This window comes from Protopterus annectens, chromosome 11.part0 (assembly GCF_019279795.1).
Source record: "Protopterus annectens isolate FY-2018-M chromosome 11.part0, PAN1.0, whole genome shotgun sequence".
In the NCBI taxonomy this organism is placed as follows: Eukaryota; Metazoa; Chordata; order Ceratodontiformes; family Protopteridae; genus Protopterus; species Protopterus annectens.
Window position 1 is genome coordinate 318,663,905 of NC_056745.1, and position 18,427 is coordinate 318,682,331.

The 18,427-nt window shown below is 40.5% G+C and overlaps 1 protein-coding gene across 1 annotated transcript in view; it reads left to right on the plus strand.

Annotated features, from left to right (window-relative positions):
* The window catches only part of LOC122815364 (dynein axonemal heavy chain 3-like), a 4,921,723-nt gene that overhangs the window by 4,131,369 nt on the left and 771,927 nt on the right, over positions 1-18,427 (plus strand). Inside the window, exon 66 of the mRNA XM_044087818.1 lies at positions 11,112-11,405. Within this exon, the coding sequence (XP_043943753.1) occupies positions 11,112-11,405 (294 nt within the window). The remainder of the gene's footprint in view (positions 1-11,111; positions 11,406-18,427) is intronic.

Sequence of the window (18,427 nt, forward strand, 5' to 3'; positions counted from 1 at the left end):
TCATTTTCACGGCCCTTTTTTAACCTGTCAGTTGTTGTGGCTCTTGTGAACGACTAATTTCCTTCTACAACAGGGCAGCCATCCTTGCATCCTTCCCGTGGTGATGGTGTTGATGTCAGTGCAGGTAATGACTATTGATCTGATAACTGCTGGGATGTTGGACATTATTTTGCTTGCAGTAGGATCAAAATCTAATCTGGGAAAGTTAAAGAAAACCACTGAAGAGTATTAGTTGAAGTGCACCCTTCTAGTCGCAGATCATGACATCATGACTTGCATGGTGGGAGACCTGAAAACCCCAAATGCAGGACCTGAACAATGGAAGATTTTTTTTAAAACAGACAGTACTCAGAAGAGGAGACTGCTGTCACTGCCTATTGCAAATGACCCCATGAAGTACGATCTAGTGGTAGATGTTAAGTTTGGACTTCTTCCTTAGTACATAGCCAGTTTTTTCAAAAGCCTTTTATAGCTTACTTGCAACCCTGGAATGAATCCTTCAGAAATTCTTAAACAGGTACAATTCTGTGATTAACAAATACATAACAGTAAAGGATATTTTCCTTTTACCTCTTCTTATTAGTCATAGTTCTTTCAGATATGCAGATTTGTAACAAGCTCCCATGTATTCAAAGTGAAAACATAGCTAGAGGAAGAGCAGCAAGTTATATAACAATATACATTTTGAATAAATTGCATTTATTTAAACTGTATTTGATTTAATACTGCTACACACTCTAGTGTGCTAGCTTGCACTGCACTTGAACTGTTTTTAGTGCTGTTTCAGCTGCTTTTCTCTTAAAAAAAATCTAAGCTTGTTTCCTGCCTTTTCTTTAACTAGTCTAGTCCAGATACAGTTTTCTGTACCCAGGATTATTTGTAAGCTTCTGAGCCCCCCAAGCCTTTCTGTGTTGGAGGGAAGCCTTCTAGCTTACAGTGGGAGGGGTAAGCATGAGGTAGCCTATCCACCACAAGAACAGTGGTCTCTGGCCCAGAAATTGTAGTTTATTGCCCTTTTGGGCAGTTTTTCCATCTCTTTCAACTTTCTGGTTTAAAAGCCTGCATTTGCACTTTTCCTGCCTTTCCTGTAACTTGTCCAGTCCAGATACAGATTTGTTGTATCCAGGACTGTATGTAAGCTTCTGAGCACCCCAAGCCTTTCTGTGTTGGAGGGAAGCCTTCTAGCTTATCAGTGAGAGTGGTAAGCACTAGGTAGCCTATCTACCACAAGAGGAGTGGTTTCTGGCCCAGAAATTGTAGTTTATTAGCCATTTGGTAAGGTTTTCCATCTCTTTCAACTTTCTGGTTTAAAAGCCCGTGTTTGCGCTTGTTTCCCACCTTTCCTGTAACTAGTCTAGTCCAGATACAGACTTGTTGTATCCAGGATTGTTTGTAAGCTTCTGAGCAGTGCCAAAGTCTGCTCTTCAATTTTTCTCTTAGATCTGCTAGTTCTCTCTTCTCCTGCACTTTTACTAGCTTATTAGTCTAGCACTTTACCAGACATCTTGTAGTAATTATTGTAGCACACAAAAGTGCTACCAGTACTAAACATTCTACAAGGAAACAGCTCCAGTACTTATTATTAATGCCCATCCCTCCAGGCATGTCTAAATGTCAGGTCCCTGTGCTTTCTCCTACTAACCTGGTGAACTTGGGCATCCTGAGGCAAAGTAGCAACTGCCTCATGTACACTGACAAACATCTCCTCTTAGCTCCTAACACTCCGACTTGCAAGAGATGCACTTATATATCCAAATTGGAAGCTACGCACTCTCCAGCCAAGACCAAAATAGCTGGTCAAGAGGCAAAGGTCAACACTTGCACCACACCACGTGGAACACATAGCCCTCCAGAACACACACCAGCACTGCCTTCATATAAAAACACAAACCACACACCCACCTTCATGGAGGCTCTCAAAAAAAATCTACCCAAACAGCAGACACCTCCAAGGAAGAAACGCACTTGACCACAACACTAATCATGAGACACGTAACTCTCCTAAACAGTGTGCTACTCAACCAAAGCCCCTTAGGCAAAGCAACATGCCCAACACACGAGTCATAGGTAACTTGATAAGTGAGGCCACTGATGTCCCACTCACTAGGTTGAATAAGGAGAAAGTAACAGCTGCCTGTCAGGTGCCAGGATCGGCCACATAACTGATGCACTTAGGTCCCTCAACAACAGGTACAAATATGATACTGTCATTGTACATGTGGGTGTGAATGACCTGAGACGTACCTCCATGGACTACATAAAAAGAGACATAGACGGGCTCTCGGATTATGTAGCCCAGGGGGGTATGACCCTAGCCCTGAGCAGCATCCTACCATCACCAAGAATGATACCACAGTACAAGCAAAAAATGATTGATTTCAACAATTGGCTAAGTTTCTGGTGTCATTCTAAGGGGATCCAGTATCTGTCTGCCTGGGATGAAATGATTGACAGACCTCGATGCTTTGCCAGAGATGGCCTGCATCTGTCACTCCTGGGCATCCAGATACTGGTCAAGGCTCTTGCCACCCCTATAATGCATTTTATAGGCAGTGTTTCAAAGACCAAATTACTACCACAACAGTTACAAACAAATGCAATCTGAGGGTCATGCTGCTTAATGCTAGAAGTCTAAATCTCAAAATGCACTCGCTCAAAGCACTCCTTATAATGGAGAACATCAACATCTGTGCTGTAAGAGAGACCTGGTTCAAGGCAGCAGAAAGCACCCCTGCACTACCAGGCTATAACTCATTCCACACCTTTTGGCCCCAGAACTTATACCGAAGCTCCAAAGGTGGTGGTGTTTCCATATTCATAAAGGATGTACACACCTCCAGATTGGTTGCCCAACATAACACATCTGAGATAGTTCAGGTGCAGCTAACATTGGTTAAGACAGTGATTCAGGTCATAGCCTGTTATAGGTCCCCAACCATGTCCCAAGACTCACACTCCACATTCCTAAGCACCCTGGAGAATATTAGGGTCCAACCTAACACTCTCATACTGGGCAACTTCAACTACCCCTCCATTAACTGGGAAAACTACTCATATACCAATACACTTGCCCAGCATTTCCTGGAATTCATTAATTCCAAAGCTCTGGATGGGATTGTTCTTACCCCCACTAGAGGTAGCAACATCCTTGACCTGGTCATTACTAACATGGGCGACCATTGCTCTACACCAGTAGTCAACTCCCCCCTGGTTAAATCTGACTACAAACTAATCCCCTTGGAAATAAACATCCCTCTCACTCCTGCAAAGGTAACCACCATGAAAAACTTCTACAAAGCTAACTTTGGGCTCTTAAAAACAGAGGTGGCTAACTTCACAGCACCCATGCTAATGGAGAATAGTTGCATGACTGCCAAATCATACACCAGTGCATTGTACAAACACGTACACAAATGCATGGAACTCACCATACCCAATAGAACCAAGATGCTGTGCTCCAAAAAAAAGGAAGCCAATCTGGTGGTCCCCTGCCATAAACAAACTCTGCAACAGAAGGAGGAAACAGAATAAGGTGACGTCCCAAGACTGGAAAAACTCCCTTATCGGCCTCAACGAAAAGTTGTGATCCCTCATTAAATCCTCTAAAGCTAGCTATGAAAACAGAATTGCAGCAGATAGTAAAGACAACCACAAGGCCTTCTATAGTTATGTAAAGAATCTCCATGGTAATACCCAAATTTGGTCTGAGCTACTGCTCAATGGTACTTCCTATACCAAGCCAACAGATATTGCCAATATACTGATGACAGATTCAGTGCCAACTTTACCCCTCTCTCTCTCCCAAAGGACCAATCACAATGCCAGTAGATTGCCAGGCACCCAGTATTACTGCTGCACAGGTTAAAACAGAACTATCAAAGGCCAGGAATACATCTTCTATGGGACCTGACAATATCCCTGGCTGTGTTGTACATGAACTACAGAGTGAAATGGCACTTCACCTGTGTGCCATGTTCATTCACAGCCTCACCTCAGGCTTTGTCCCTACTAAATGGTGCACTACTACAGTCATCCCTGTCCACAAAGAAGGAGCAACTACAGACCCTGGGAACTATCGCCCTATTAGTCTGATGAGTCTGATATGCAAAGCTATGGAACGCATCATCATGGACCTAATAAACAAGGATATAGGGTATCTCCAAACTCTGGATCCCACACAGTTTGGTTTTGTGAAGGGTAGATCATGCTTGCTCAACTTGGTCAACTTCTTTGAGTCAGTCACCAGAGCTGTGGATGAAGGCAAGGTGGTTCATACAGCCTACCTTGATCTGGCCAAGCCCTTTGATACCATTCCCTGCTCAGGAATCAGAGAAAAACTCACTAAGCTAGGCATCAACCCCTATATCACTAGGTGGGTTGCAAACTGGCTTACAGAGAAAACCCACAGTGTGAAAGTAGCTGACTCCAAGTCAGACTGCCAACCAGTCATGAGTGGAGTCCCACAGGGTTCGATCCTGGGTCCTCTCCTGTTTGGTATCTACTTGTCTGAAGTCCAGGCCAACACGAAGGGACTCTGGCTGACAAAGTTTGCAGACGATTGCAAGTTGGGGGCTATTATTAACTCACCAAGTGATGTTGACATCCTACAGAAAGGCCTCACTGAGTCCAAAAACTAGTGTCAAAACCATGGCCTTAAGCTCACTGCCAAAAAATGTGTCATCACCCCCTTTGGGAAAAACCCATTTCCCATGAATTACCACATCAATGGTAGTCCATTGAACACAGAAGGCGTTATAAGAGATCTGGGAACACAGGTTGACAGCAACCTCCCTTTTAACCACCATATTGCCACTGTGGTCAGAAAGTCCTTCTATGTGGCACATCTCATTTCTAAGGGTTTTGCATCCAGGAAGAAAGAGGTCATTGTCTCCCTCTACTCTTCCCTCATTAGGTCAATCATCAAGTACAATGCCCCATTTGGCATGTACCTCACTAGACACCTGTAACAACTGGAGAGGCCATAAAAGTACCTCACAAAGAGGATCCTAGGCCTTAAACACTTGTTTTATATGGGCAGACTCATAAAACTCCAACTATTCTCTGTCTCATATCGTCTACTTAGAGGAAATCTCTGCTTGATTTACAAAGCCATGTCTGACCCAGCTCTATTAGAAATGCTAAATCTAAAGAAATCCCAATCCTTCCGTACCACATGCTCCAGAGATCTCAACCACAATACCACAATCAACAGAACATGCTGGAGGGACAGGTTTATAACCCAGACACTGCCCATGCTATGGAATAGACTTCCCATACATGTAAAGCAGAGTACCTCACTGGCCCTCTGCAAGAGAAATCTTGATGAGTGGATGGGAAATAGGAAATTCACCCCGGGGATCACTCCAGTGGCTTGATTCGACAGAGACACTGGGAACTAAGATCTGGTGGCACAATATGGGCTAAGCTTGTAAAGGCTCCAAGGCCATTAGCCTAGTACACACCTATGAACCTATGAACTTACGTAAAATACCACACACACACACACACACACACACACACACACACACACACACACACATGCACAGTGTATGGCGCAAACTCTTTCTAGCTGAATTTTTTATGTACCTTATACATTTAATGTTCTTCACTAGAATTGTGAGGAGTACTGCTCAGTACATGATAGAGACAAATACATTTGCTCAGTGATGTACATTAAAGACTTTAAATATGAGAATGACCATACACAACTGGTAAAATGATGTTATAGCTTTTTAAACAAAACTGCAGGAATAAGAACAGAGTGTAGTTTTTACTGACACATAGGCCAACGCAGTTGTCCTCAGCCAGTGCACACCGTACATTGGCTGAAAAACAACTCAATAAGAAATGCACTGTTTGAAGTATAATTCTTCAAAAAAAGCTAGTAAACAAAATATTCTTCTCACCTAAAGAAAAAACGTAAACTAATTTCTTAATATTTCTGTTTCTTAAGACAGGTAAGTAAGTACTTGTCTTAAGAAACAGGAATATTAAGAAGTGAGTTTACGTGGCATGGGTTTTAAAATTTTTATAATTATATGTTTTAGGATGTCATTGAACCTGTATTTTATGTTAAATTGATTTATTATATGAATGAATAATGATTTTAAATATGTATGTATCTTTAAATATTTTGGAGGGAAATTGGTTTGCTTTGATTAGGTATGGTATAAAAACTGAGTTTTTTACTAAGTGTCATGATGTGTCTGAGGAAGTAATTTATTACAAAAGTGCTTACACAATACAATTTTGTGGATTTGAAATAATAAACAGACTTGTGGACCTTATAACAGTGTGCTTGTCTCCATACCTTAGGATTTTTTTTCTGATTTATATCTCTGGATTTTGCTCACACTGGTATGAGACGTTTCTTTGTTTTTATATATATATATATATATATATATATATATATATATAGATATATATATATATATATATATATATATATATATATATATATATATATATATATATATATATATATATATATAGATATATATAGATATATAGATATATATACATACATATATGCAGACTGTTTAAAACAAATAAAATCATCTCTTTAATTTCCTAAACCTGAGTATGGGTTTTAACGAAACTTGATCATTTAGTCCTTTCCCCATATCAGCTCTTAATCCATCTGTTACTTCTGTTTTATGCCTAACATCCCACTTCCTATCATCTAGCCTGGTTCTATCTATAATTGAAAATTTGAAATTATTTGAAACACCCATCGCTATAACATGCTTAGCTAAAGCATTTGTAATAATCTGTTGTTGTATATCATATAAATGTTCACTAATCCTAAATCTGAGTATCCTGTCTGTTTTACCCACATAGGAGGCTGTATATAACTGCATAAGCAGTACTCTTGTACATTTGCCCAAGTTCCATAAGTACTTCCCCAATCATTATTACAAACTGTATGCATAAGCACTTCCCCTACACAACTGAGCTTCAATAAAGATAATTTTTTGAATGTTTTTTTGACTTGATACCTTGCATTGCAACAGTATTGTATGGATTTATTCTGCTTTTTCATGTTTTGCCTCTCCCCAGCCCTTATGAGTTCCTTTTTACTTTGTTGTTTTAATTCTCTCCCTTTTCATTTTTATTTTATACAGATTTAAATCTCTCAGGAGCAGTCCAGGCATGTATCTCCCAGACTAGGTAAAGATCAACCTATGTCAGTGCGGGGCTGTTCTCGCACGGCTGAAGTGGGGTCTATATCAGAACATCAAAGTATTAAAACTTCGAATGTTCTGATATCGAACACTACTCAGCAAATGCTAAGAATAGCAAAGCTGCAGAACAGAGAATTCTTTCCTCGGGAAAGCATTCGGTTGGCCATTTCTGTGGCTTCGCTATTCTTAGAGCTGTGGTGGAAAGTTACGGGTTGGGTTCAGGTAAGTGTGCGATTGTTTGTACGTTAGGGTTAAGGGCAGTTTAAGTGAGTTAAGGTTAGGGTGCTTGGCGTGTGTGTGACAGTGATAGACTTTAGGGTTAGGGGTGGTTTAAGTGAGTTAGGGTTAGGGCGCGGGTTAGGTGAGTGTGCGATAGTGACGGACCTTAGAGTTAGGGTTTGGGTTAAGGTAAGTGGGTAAATAGTAGTGCATGTTTAGTTTAGTGTAGCGTTAGATGTAGGAATTTAAGTGTATGTGTGTGGTTGCTGTTTGTTTGATGTGCTTGTGTTGTGTGTATGTGTTTCAGATCAGCAAATATTTTCCATGGGAAAAAAAATCACTGTTCTAAATGTTTGATATTTTCATGTTTAGATGTTTTGGGGCCGATGAAATAGCGTTCGCTATTTTCATCTTTGGATAACATGATATAAATGTCTGAAGTGGAAGTGCCGGTCCTGCAGGCACTCTGGCATATGACAGAATGGAAAGCCTCACTAAACAGGGGCTTTGGAGTTTGGTTGGGACAGGAGAATTACTCTAGTCAAAGCCTCTTTTCAGTGTGTAGAAGACATGCTTTCCCATTTGGTGCAGGCCACTGAGCCAACACTTGCTTCTACCCACTCAACATCAGGGACCTCCACTGCAACACCATCTGGCAGTGGACATGTTTAAGTCTATGTGCACTGGGTACACAGATGAGACTTCCTCAGCCCTTCTTCTGTTACCATTTCTCCTATACCCTTTTCCCTATTTCCCACCCACACTACCCTCTTACAAAAAAGAAATTCTGAAAAATAGGGGGTCTATCCCTAATAAAGTCAGTATCCATCCACTCCCATCTATTTCAGTTCAAACTTTCTTGATGTTTCCCTTGTGTGCTCCTCTCTTTATTTGCCTACCCTTTGTCAGTCTTTCTTATAACCCCCTTTCTGTTCTTTAATGAAACCAACAGTGTATCCACAAAAGTATACACCTTATGAAAGTGTTCTAACCCCTTTAATTAAAAAAAACAGTTTTAACTACTGTGCACTCTGCAGCTTTGCTACAATGTGTGATTGTGCTCAGCCATGCTTGACCATGTTATGCCAATGCACATCCTATTTATAATACTGCTAAACAATTCACATGTACAAAAAGATGGCCTTTACATAATTTACACATTTAGAAAAAAGGCATGATTATAGAATTTGCTTTGTGCTTCCATATTCAATGCAACTATGTTATGCTGTCCTTATTTGCAAATCTACATAGTGCCACTGTTTGCGAATGTGTGCTATATACCTGAGCAGCCCAGGAAAGTGAATTCCATCCTAATAATGAATACAGTGTCAACTTATCATGGGGTGCACACAGGTACGCGCAGACACCTACTCTTTCACACACACACACACACACACACACACACACACACACACACACACACACACACACACACACACACACACACACACATCTATGAGAAATCTGGAAGAACAACTCACCTACAACATGTCTTTGGCGTGTGGGAAGAAACTAGAACACTAAACAAAGGCACCATGTACACAGAAAGAATAAGCAGACTCTACAGAGAAGGCACCTCAGCCAATGACTTAACTAGTGAATCCAACTAGTGCTGCATTACTGTATTACAAAATAGTCTTGTTTATTTCTTTAAAAGAGAACCAGGTGTTCAATAATTGTTTTGTTATCCTGATCAAGCTTTGCTAGCCATCTTGTGGTTCTTAACTGTAGTTTTCTCACACTGGCCTTTGATAAAGTGATTAGCCACATGTTTTCTACACATTAATATAAGTACGTATATACACAGTTCAGATTTATTTTTGCAAATAACTTAGCTTTGCTTTCATGTCTCACTTCTGCTCTGGGAGACCATCAACATCCCATTTTAATGACTAAATTATATTGTTAGGCTCCAACAAATTCTGTTTTACTCTCACATTTCTAGAGACTGTAAGCTGTTATGGATATCTTTACAGATTCTGTTTCCTTTCCAGCATTTACAAAATCAGGTGACCAGCATACCTCCCAATCCTGCAAACATAGAAAACAGGAAAAAAGGCCCTTGAAAACAGGATCATCCAGCTAAAAATCTGGAAATCTAATTAACAGAAAAGCTCAGTATCAAATAGCTCTTATCATTTTCAGTAGGAATGTGGAATGCTATTCAGAAATTCACATTTAAAAAACAGGTGACAAAAATGATGTAAAATATAAACACATTATCAAAGAGACAGCATAAAATCAGTAGCCTTTAATGAACTGTATATCAAAATTCTACCACACAAGGCCATTTATTTTTGCCACAGAAAAAGAAACATGTAAGACGTGTCTCTGTCTTTAAATTATTATTGCCATTAGTATGTTGGTCATGTACTGTGGTTTTCTGTGTACTAGACAGCTTCAAAATTACATGGGATGAGGGAATACCTCTCAACTGTCCAGATTTTTACAGAATGCCCTGATGTTTGCCTTTTATTTTTGGCCTGCCCCTCATAAAATGTGTGCATTTCTAGCAAATCGTTGAAGACTGATGCACTGAATAATAACACACATTTGAGTTTCAAACTTCACATCCTTCAGAAAATGCATTCTAATGCTAAGCTGGCTTTGTTTTACAAACGTACCTCACAGTCAGTGAAAGTAGAGTAATATTCATACCGATGGTGGCATGAATATTCATTGTCTATTCGTAGTTTGCCCTTTTCCTCAAGGTAGTACAATCTCGGAGTTCATATATTTAATTAGGCAGGGTTGCCCCCTGCAAAAACGAAGGGAAAAAATACTTACGGTCTTTTCCATACCACGACATGCCCATTCCACCTGTCAATCACGGAGGCCATGCCCACTTCAGCGCAGACCGCCCTGCGAGGTATTTTTTTAACACAATACCGCTAAACATTTTAGTATATTAACACTGTAAGCTTATAAGAGTAATACTTCAAAATTGCCCCTATTTTTGGGCCTTTGTTCCCCAATTAATTTTGGCCTTATCCAGACTTCTTGTGATTACAACTTGAGAAGTATGGATGAGGGGAATTCAGAAAATTGTATGAGGGGATAAATCATGCCTGAAAATATGGACATGCCTCCAAAAATAGGGACATCCTGTGCAGGGGAAAATCAGGCCTGAAAATATGAATGTTCTTCCAATAGAGGGACAGTAGAGAGGTCTAGCAGTATTCTAGACTAGCAGCAGATCTAGTTTTACCACAGCAAATATCTTCTGCATTCCTTTATGTTGGAAGCAGTTTATACTAAATGCCAATACATATAGCATTCCTCAAAGCTTAAAGTACAAGTTGAGTTACAGGAGATTCATAGGTTCTTACAAGGCATGCAGTCCAGGAGACCATTAAGGAGCCTAGCCCAAAGTTCCGATTGCCAAAAATCTGATTATGTGACTTGCTCAAGGTCACACAGGTAGTAAATGAAGGTGGAAAGATTCAAACCCTCTAACCTTGGCCCAGGAAGCAGCTCATAAATAAGTTAGAGCTTCAGTGCTCTGTACTAACTGCCAGACATGGCTGTGATTTTCTTTTGTATCATACAATTACAACAGGCACAGGTAGACTGAGTAGAAGTCACTCTAAAGTCCTTAGCCTAATGTCCTAGGTAATAGCTACATTCTGTTACCCACTGGGATTATTTTGGTTGATGAATGTGTTCTTGGTAACATTTTATCTTTTTTTAATTTTTTTCTTTTGCCAGGCATTAGAGGAAGGTACATGGGTTGTGCTACAGAACTGTCATCTAGCAACTAGCTGGCTACCTGAACTGGAGTATATTTGTGAAGAGGTTATTACAGACAGTGAAAAGATCAACCCAGAGTTCCGTCTCTGGCTGACTAGCTACCCCTCTGGTGACTTTCCTGTTTCAGTACTGCAGAATGCCATAAAAATGACCAATGAACCACCCAAAGGTCTACGAGCAAACCTTTTAAGGTCCTACCTGAATGATCCCATCTCAGATCCACAGTTCTTTAATGGTTGCAATAAACCAAAGGTGAGTAAAATAAAGGTATGATAAGTTATTTTCATTCTACATTACTAAATTACTAATGATAAAGACTTTATTATTGTGTATTTTGTGGGAGTTTTAAAAAATAATTTCTCTGAAAGAATTTTTTTTCAGAAATGGTGCATTCAAAGAAACATAGATTATTGCTGTTGTATAAATCTTTATAGTAATGGATATTTTAGGATCAATTCCAATAATATAAATCACAACATAATTAGGTCTCATTTCCAAGCACAGCCAAATAAAATATTCTTTGTCAATTAAATATTATGCCAACAAAAAACCTGCTGAAAATGGAAGAAAAAAAACAGTAGACATATAAATAAAATGTGGGGGGGGGGGTTGCCACCTGCACCCCTTACCACTTTTGTGGAATGCACCCTCAACACAGTGTATGCTAAGTATAATCAGTCCAAGGCCTTACCATAGTGATGTCATTATTCTAGTTAATGAGTTGTCAACCTGGTTAGTAGACATTTTATCACTTTCAGATATATCTAAAGATATATATATATATATATATATATATATAAATATAAATATATATATAAATATATATATATATCTATATATATATATATATATATATATATATATATATATATATATATATGTATATATACATACACACACACACACACACACACACACACACACACACACACACACACACACACACACACACACACACAAGCAGCTAACTGTAACCAGTTAAATTATTTAGTAAAACACAAAATGCCAAGACATGTTCTCATTTCATCTCTGTATAGAAGAGACCAGACAGCACACTGTAAACACTCCAAGCATTGCTAAAGCATATAAACAACTGCCTGTATTCAGCTACAAAACCAAATAACAAGATATGCTGTATTACTTTGCACAGTAAGATAAAAGCATTTGTATCAAGCATTTGCGCATGTATGGTGATGTATGAATCACAACAATAAAATGTATACATCCCTCCAAAATAGTAATGCGTAATATATGCTTCATTGACATTGTCGTCACGTCTCTGCCAAAAAATTCTGCTCACACTCATACATACACACACACAAACACACACACAAAGCTGGCATCCATCCTTCATTATTACTGATGCCACATTCTAATAAATGCTGTACTGAATAACGCACTTTAAATAAAAAGGCCTTTAAGCAGGTGTAAACAATGCTGGTATGAAAATAATAATACCGACATTCAGAGCATTTCAGCAGCAACTACGCTGACCACACTAAGTGCTGTGAAGTTGTGTTTTTGTTCTATGGAAGATTACACCTTGTTGTTATGCTCTGCGTCTTCTAACTTGCTAAACATGACAGTGCTGAGGACACTATATTTGAAGGTGTTGAAGTTAACGGAGTCCTGAAATTCAGGTTAATAAAATGAAGACATACTGCTAGATGCAGTGCGGAACAGTCGTGCTGTACCTGTACCATGTGAACCTGTTCAAAATATGTTTCTTCCCCTCACAGTTTTCAATACCACTGCAATAAACAAGATAGTTTGCAATAAAAACTGGAGTGTTCAGACTGTAGTAGATCTGAACATGTCATGCAACCTTGAACCCCACTGAGAGTTTGTAATGTCGTGGGATTCAACAGAGCAAAAATGTAACTTTGGGGTACTTAGCATTGTCAGAGTAACTAGTTTTAGTTGTTATAAAAGGTAATAAAACCATTTTTCGAGCAGACATTGTTTACATCGCAGTTCACTAAATGAGTGCTACTGAAAGATCAGATTCTTGAAACTGATTATTAGTGGCTAATAATGTATAGCTTTCTGCTCCAAGTATACAACAAAGCAATCATACATCTCCACAATCTATGCTTACTATAGTTGGAAATGACTATGGGGGAATTTAATAAAGCCTACATGGTCTCATTTTCTGTGTAGGCATCATGCCATGCTGCTTACATGAAAGTAAGCAGGTTTTAGATTCAGTAAACACAGCTGGGCAGCACACACACATGCACCAACACGGAAATATCCATTGCATGCAAAGCACCTCATAAATAGGTGAATTCCATGCAAATGAATCAGATAGAGTAATCCAACAAACAGATAGGCAGCTCTGCCGACCTTGTATCAGTGTCTGTAGTGTACACAGAAAAAGTTCATGTACAGGAAGGTAGACAGAAAAAAGGGGCTGTAAAACTGTATGTAGATGGATATAAATGGCATAGCACATACAGATATAAGCAAAACTATCCACTGTATGTCTAAAAAAGTAACTGAAATAAATTAAAATAATTTTTTTTTTAATAATCTGTATGTTTGCATGATGCACCACAGTGCGCAAACATGCTTCATAAAAAAAAAAAAACAAAATTGGAAAAATAAAAGTAATATTATGTGACAGAAATATATTACAGGACCCTGCATGGAGTATCTGCAATGTTGTATTGGTGCTGTTGCTAACATGGTAGGGCTTTGAACCATGTTGTTTCCAGGGTCTGAGCATGGATCCCTATGCAAATGAGGTGGAGATACTAAATAGCAGAAATGGGTATCCATGTCTGCATATCCCCTCCGCGTAGGCACAGAACTATGTTGGTTTCCACACAAGAGGTAGCTGTCATCAAAGGAGGGCATCTTCAATAACTTCTAAGTGATTTGAGCTAAGATGACCCTGTTTGCACAGCACACCACCATGCTGAGTGTGGAAGTCTGGGGGGTGTCCACTGAATTCTAAGCTTTGTTTACCTATGAGGCACGTGTTTCCATGCATTTGTGCAGCGTGCAGCTGTGCTGCATGTGGAAGTCTACGGGTGTGCCCACTGACTGCTAAGCTTTGCTTACCTATGGGGTGTGCATTTCCACAGTGAGCCACACTGCTGAGTGTAGCTAAAAGGCAATGACATATTAATTAGGTTTGACACCAGTTTAACTTACACTAGGGCCATTACATGATGTTAATAGTATACTAGGCAGGCGGAATGCATCATAGGTAGCCAATCACACAGTCAGCAACTACAGTAGAACACTATAAAGTATGAATGCACTCTACAATATGATTTTTCCTCCATACTCTGCACCATTGCAGTACAGTCTCAGGACTTTTAACTGAAGAAATGCTAGGGGCTGCTGCAGGTCTGCTACATCTGTGTGTGCTAGATACTGAAGTCAGTGCTGCTGTTGCTGCTGACAACAGGCCTAGACAGAGAAGGAGAAAAGTGTTCAGGCCCTGGATAACCTTCCAGGAGCTGCATGAGCTGGAGATTGCAGATCACTACAGGGTGGACCGGGGCATATCTTCCAGGAGCTGCATGAACTGGAGATTGCAGATCACTACAGGGTGGACAGGGGCATACTACAAGAACTCACTGAGCTCTGCCGCCCTCAACTCAGACTCAGAGCCAACAGAGGGGAACCCATCCCAGTGTAAACAAAGGTATGTGTAGCCCTTAGGATAATAGCCACAGGTACCTTCCAAAGACCAACTGAGGACATGATGGAGTCTCACAGGCATCAGCATCCAGGGTACTCCACTAGTTCCTGGATGCCATGCTACCACATGCCAGTGAGCACATTTTTCCCCTGATCCCTGAGGTGAGGGCCAACAATATGCAACACTTCTACAGTGTAGCATACTACCCTGAGGTACTGGGTGCCATAGATTGCACTCATTTACACATCAAGGCACCACCCTTTGAGGAGGGTAGAATCTACATCAATCACAAGGGGTACCACTCCATCAACTACCAGGTCATGTGCAATTCCCAAAGCATTATTATGAATGTATGTGCTGGCACCCTTGGCAGTTATGACTCCCATATCTGACACACATCACAGCTGTACCAGATGCTTGCTAGGGGGGACATCTCACACAGCCTTTTACTGGAGGATGCTGGCTACGCACTGGAACCATGGATGATGGCACAATCAGAAATGTACGCACACACAGAAGAATGCCATAATGAGGCACATGCACAAACTAGGAACATCATAGAGTATGTGTTTGGGCTTCTGAAGTCATGCTTCTGGTGCCTCAATATATCTGGTGAAGCCCTGCAGTAATCTCCAGCCACATGTGCACAGATACAGTATTTGCCATGCTACGCAGTATGATCCTGCGGAAACAGCTGCAGCAGGATCAGCAAAGAGAAAGGATATACAGCCCCTCACCAGTACCTAGTTCACCACAGCCACACTCACAGAAGGACTCGGAGGAATAACCCCCCTGATGATGTCCCTGTAGGCTGATGTAGGTGTGCCCAGTATGTCCTGGCTTTGGCTAAGAGACAACGCATAGCACATGTACTGACAACCTAGGGCCCTAGGCACTGACACCTTACTCCAACTCACATACATATATTAAAAATGATGCCAGGCAACCCACACAATCTGCACCTAACCATGTATTGGCTGTGTACTGCTTGCATCAGACAGAGTCAGCCCTAAACTACAGTTCTGTCAACTGCTGCATTTGCAAGGTAAGTCACTCACCTACACACCACTTGTAAGGAGTGCTGTAATATGGTATCATATGTATGGACCTGCTGCATGCATGCAAGGGAATATAGTGGTCTATTTGGAGAGATGTAACATCTACATGGGACTACAGATACCCAGTCCAATAGTATGCATTCCGTAAAATTCACTAGGCCTCATTGTTGGACTATTCACTACAGCAGTCAAGGGAGATGTTAAACAGTGGGGTCACATGATATTTGCGCTACTGTCTATGCCAGCAGATCATGTGCTGTTCTTCCCTCACCCCCAACACACCAGTGTTCCCATACAAATGATGTAACAGAAAGTCAGCAATGGTATATCTGCAGACCAGGCAATCCCAGGGCTGTGACATAGAACCCGATCACACAGTGTATGTCTCATGTAATGCAGGAATAACAACAAACATATGTATGCTGTTGATTGTATGATGAAGTACAGATCTCTCTCTGGCAGCCTGTGTGGCTCAGTGGCCTAGGGATGTTAGTATGGGTAATGGTGTTGATGGTTCGAATCTGGAAGTATGCACAGCTTTTGCATGTGAGGTATGAGTATGCTAATGTTTCCACAGACTGCCATACCTCTCAGTCTGTTAGTGCAAGAAATCTGGACCAAGCAAGAAAGAATGGGGGTACAAAGGCCCAAAAATACAGACAGACAGTACAGATTGCTCCTATTAACCTAGAAAGTTGCTAGTATGAAATCAAGTTGCATTATTACAGAAAATGTGAAGGAAATAAAGTCTGACAATCAAATGTTTGTCTGTAGTCAGTATTATTCAGTGACATCAATATACAATAAGTTATCAGAACACCACAAATGTATGAGGAACAGATCAGAAATATGGGGCAAAATTCTGCACATTCTGAGAAAATCTATACAGTTGAGAGGTATGTAGACTGTCAGTCCGTGTGTGGAGTAACAGTATGAGCTTCAGTCACATATTAAGTACAGCAGACAGCTGGGGAATGCTGGGGACAATTTCAGGGAAGTGCAGTACTGCAGAAACAGGTGCAGCTGGCAATGTCTGCAACACACAAATTCCCAGACTGGAGTACAGGCAGGTCTGGCTTGGAGCCACCTTGTAAGTACTGACAGTCTCACTGGGCATGCTCCTACACTTAGTTAAAATTAGCTCAATTCTGTTACCTCATCATCAAAATGACCTGCAATGTGTAAATACATCTGTACATACAGACACGGGATCCGTACTGATCCTCAAAGGAATTTTTAACCGAAAGAAAAATGGCCATGAATACTTATGTGAAAGTGCTTTTCACCAAAGAAGCACTTTCGCGTAAGTATGCCTGCAGCTAGAGGGATTTGTGGGGGAATGACTGTTGTGGAGACCGTACTATGGTGCAGATAAGGGAAAACATCCCTTCACCTCACTGTAGTGCGATCTTGGAGTGAGAATATTAAAGTAGGGGGTGTGGGGGCACAGCCCCCCACATGGGGGGTGCAGGGGGGCTTGCCCCCTGCATAAATGTTAATTTACTGTTTTTTTCTTTTATTTTTTTTTGAACACACTTTAGCAAAGGCGCTTTTTCTGTGAATAGTGGATTTGGACTGTTGAACTCTTGTTCAACAGTGCTAGATCCACAGACATATAGCTATACATGTCCATCTGTCACTATCTCTCTCTCACATGATTAGTATATTTATAGCTGTGTACTGTCAAATAGATATATGCAGATATATATAGCTATATATGTTACAGTGATACATAGACTTTCCACATATATCTACATAACACATATATAGATCATATATACACACACACAGCTACATTTATAGAGAAAACCCTGTTATAGACATATATATCTGTGGATGCATGTATTGTCCCACATACCCTATTAATGGTGAGTAAATCCACATTCACACATCCATACAGTTGTTCAAAGGAACCAAACTAAGGGTGTAACAACAGTACATAATCCACTCACCTACAGACTCCTGTGCCTGCTGGATGTCACCATGTAGACAGACACAGGTGAGCAGGTGATGTAATGTATAATGTTGTCAATGCAAGCATGGACAGGGCACAATGTCCCAGGCCACACATTTGCCTTTCTACCTACAATCAGCAACATATGGCCATACTGGTAACTGTAAACACATACCAAGGATAATAACAGTTATTGCACTGCTAAGGCACTAGATGCAGATAACAGTACAAAGTAATATCACTCTGCAGGCCACACATGCTGTACAACACAAGCCTAGTTTGTGTAATCCACAAGTACTGTGCCTGCAATCACATATACAGCAGACATAACCTGTGGTGTGTGCGATAAGTACTGTGAGCTATATTGTATAAGACTAGATAGGTAGGGGTTCTAGTCTCACTCCAGGCTACTTGGTGTGTGTGTGTGTGTGTGTGTGTGTGTGTGTGTGTGTGTGTGTGTGTGTGTGTGTGTGTGTGTGTGTGTGTGTGTGTATCCATATGGCATAAATATGATCACCTTGGTAACCTAGAAATAGGTAGGTTTTGCAGTATTTTATTTGTAGCATGTGATGTGGCCCCCCAAAGGACTGACCACAACAAGGCCTGC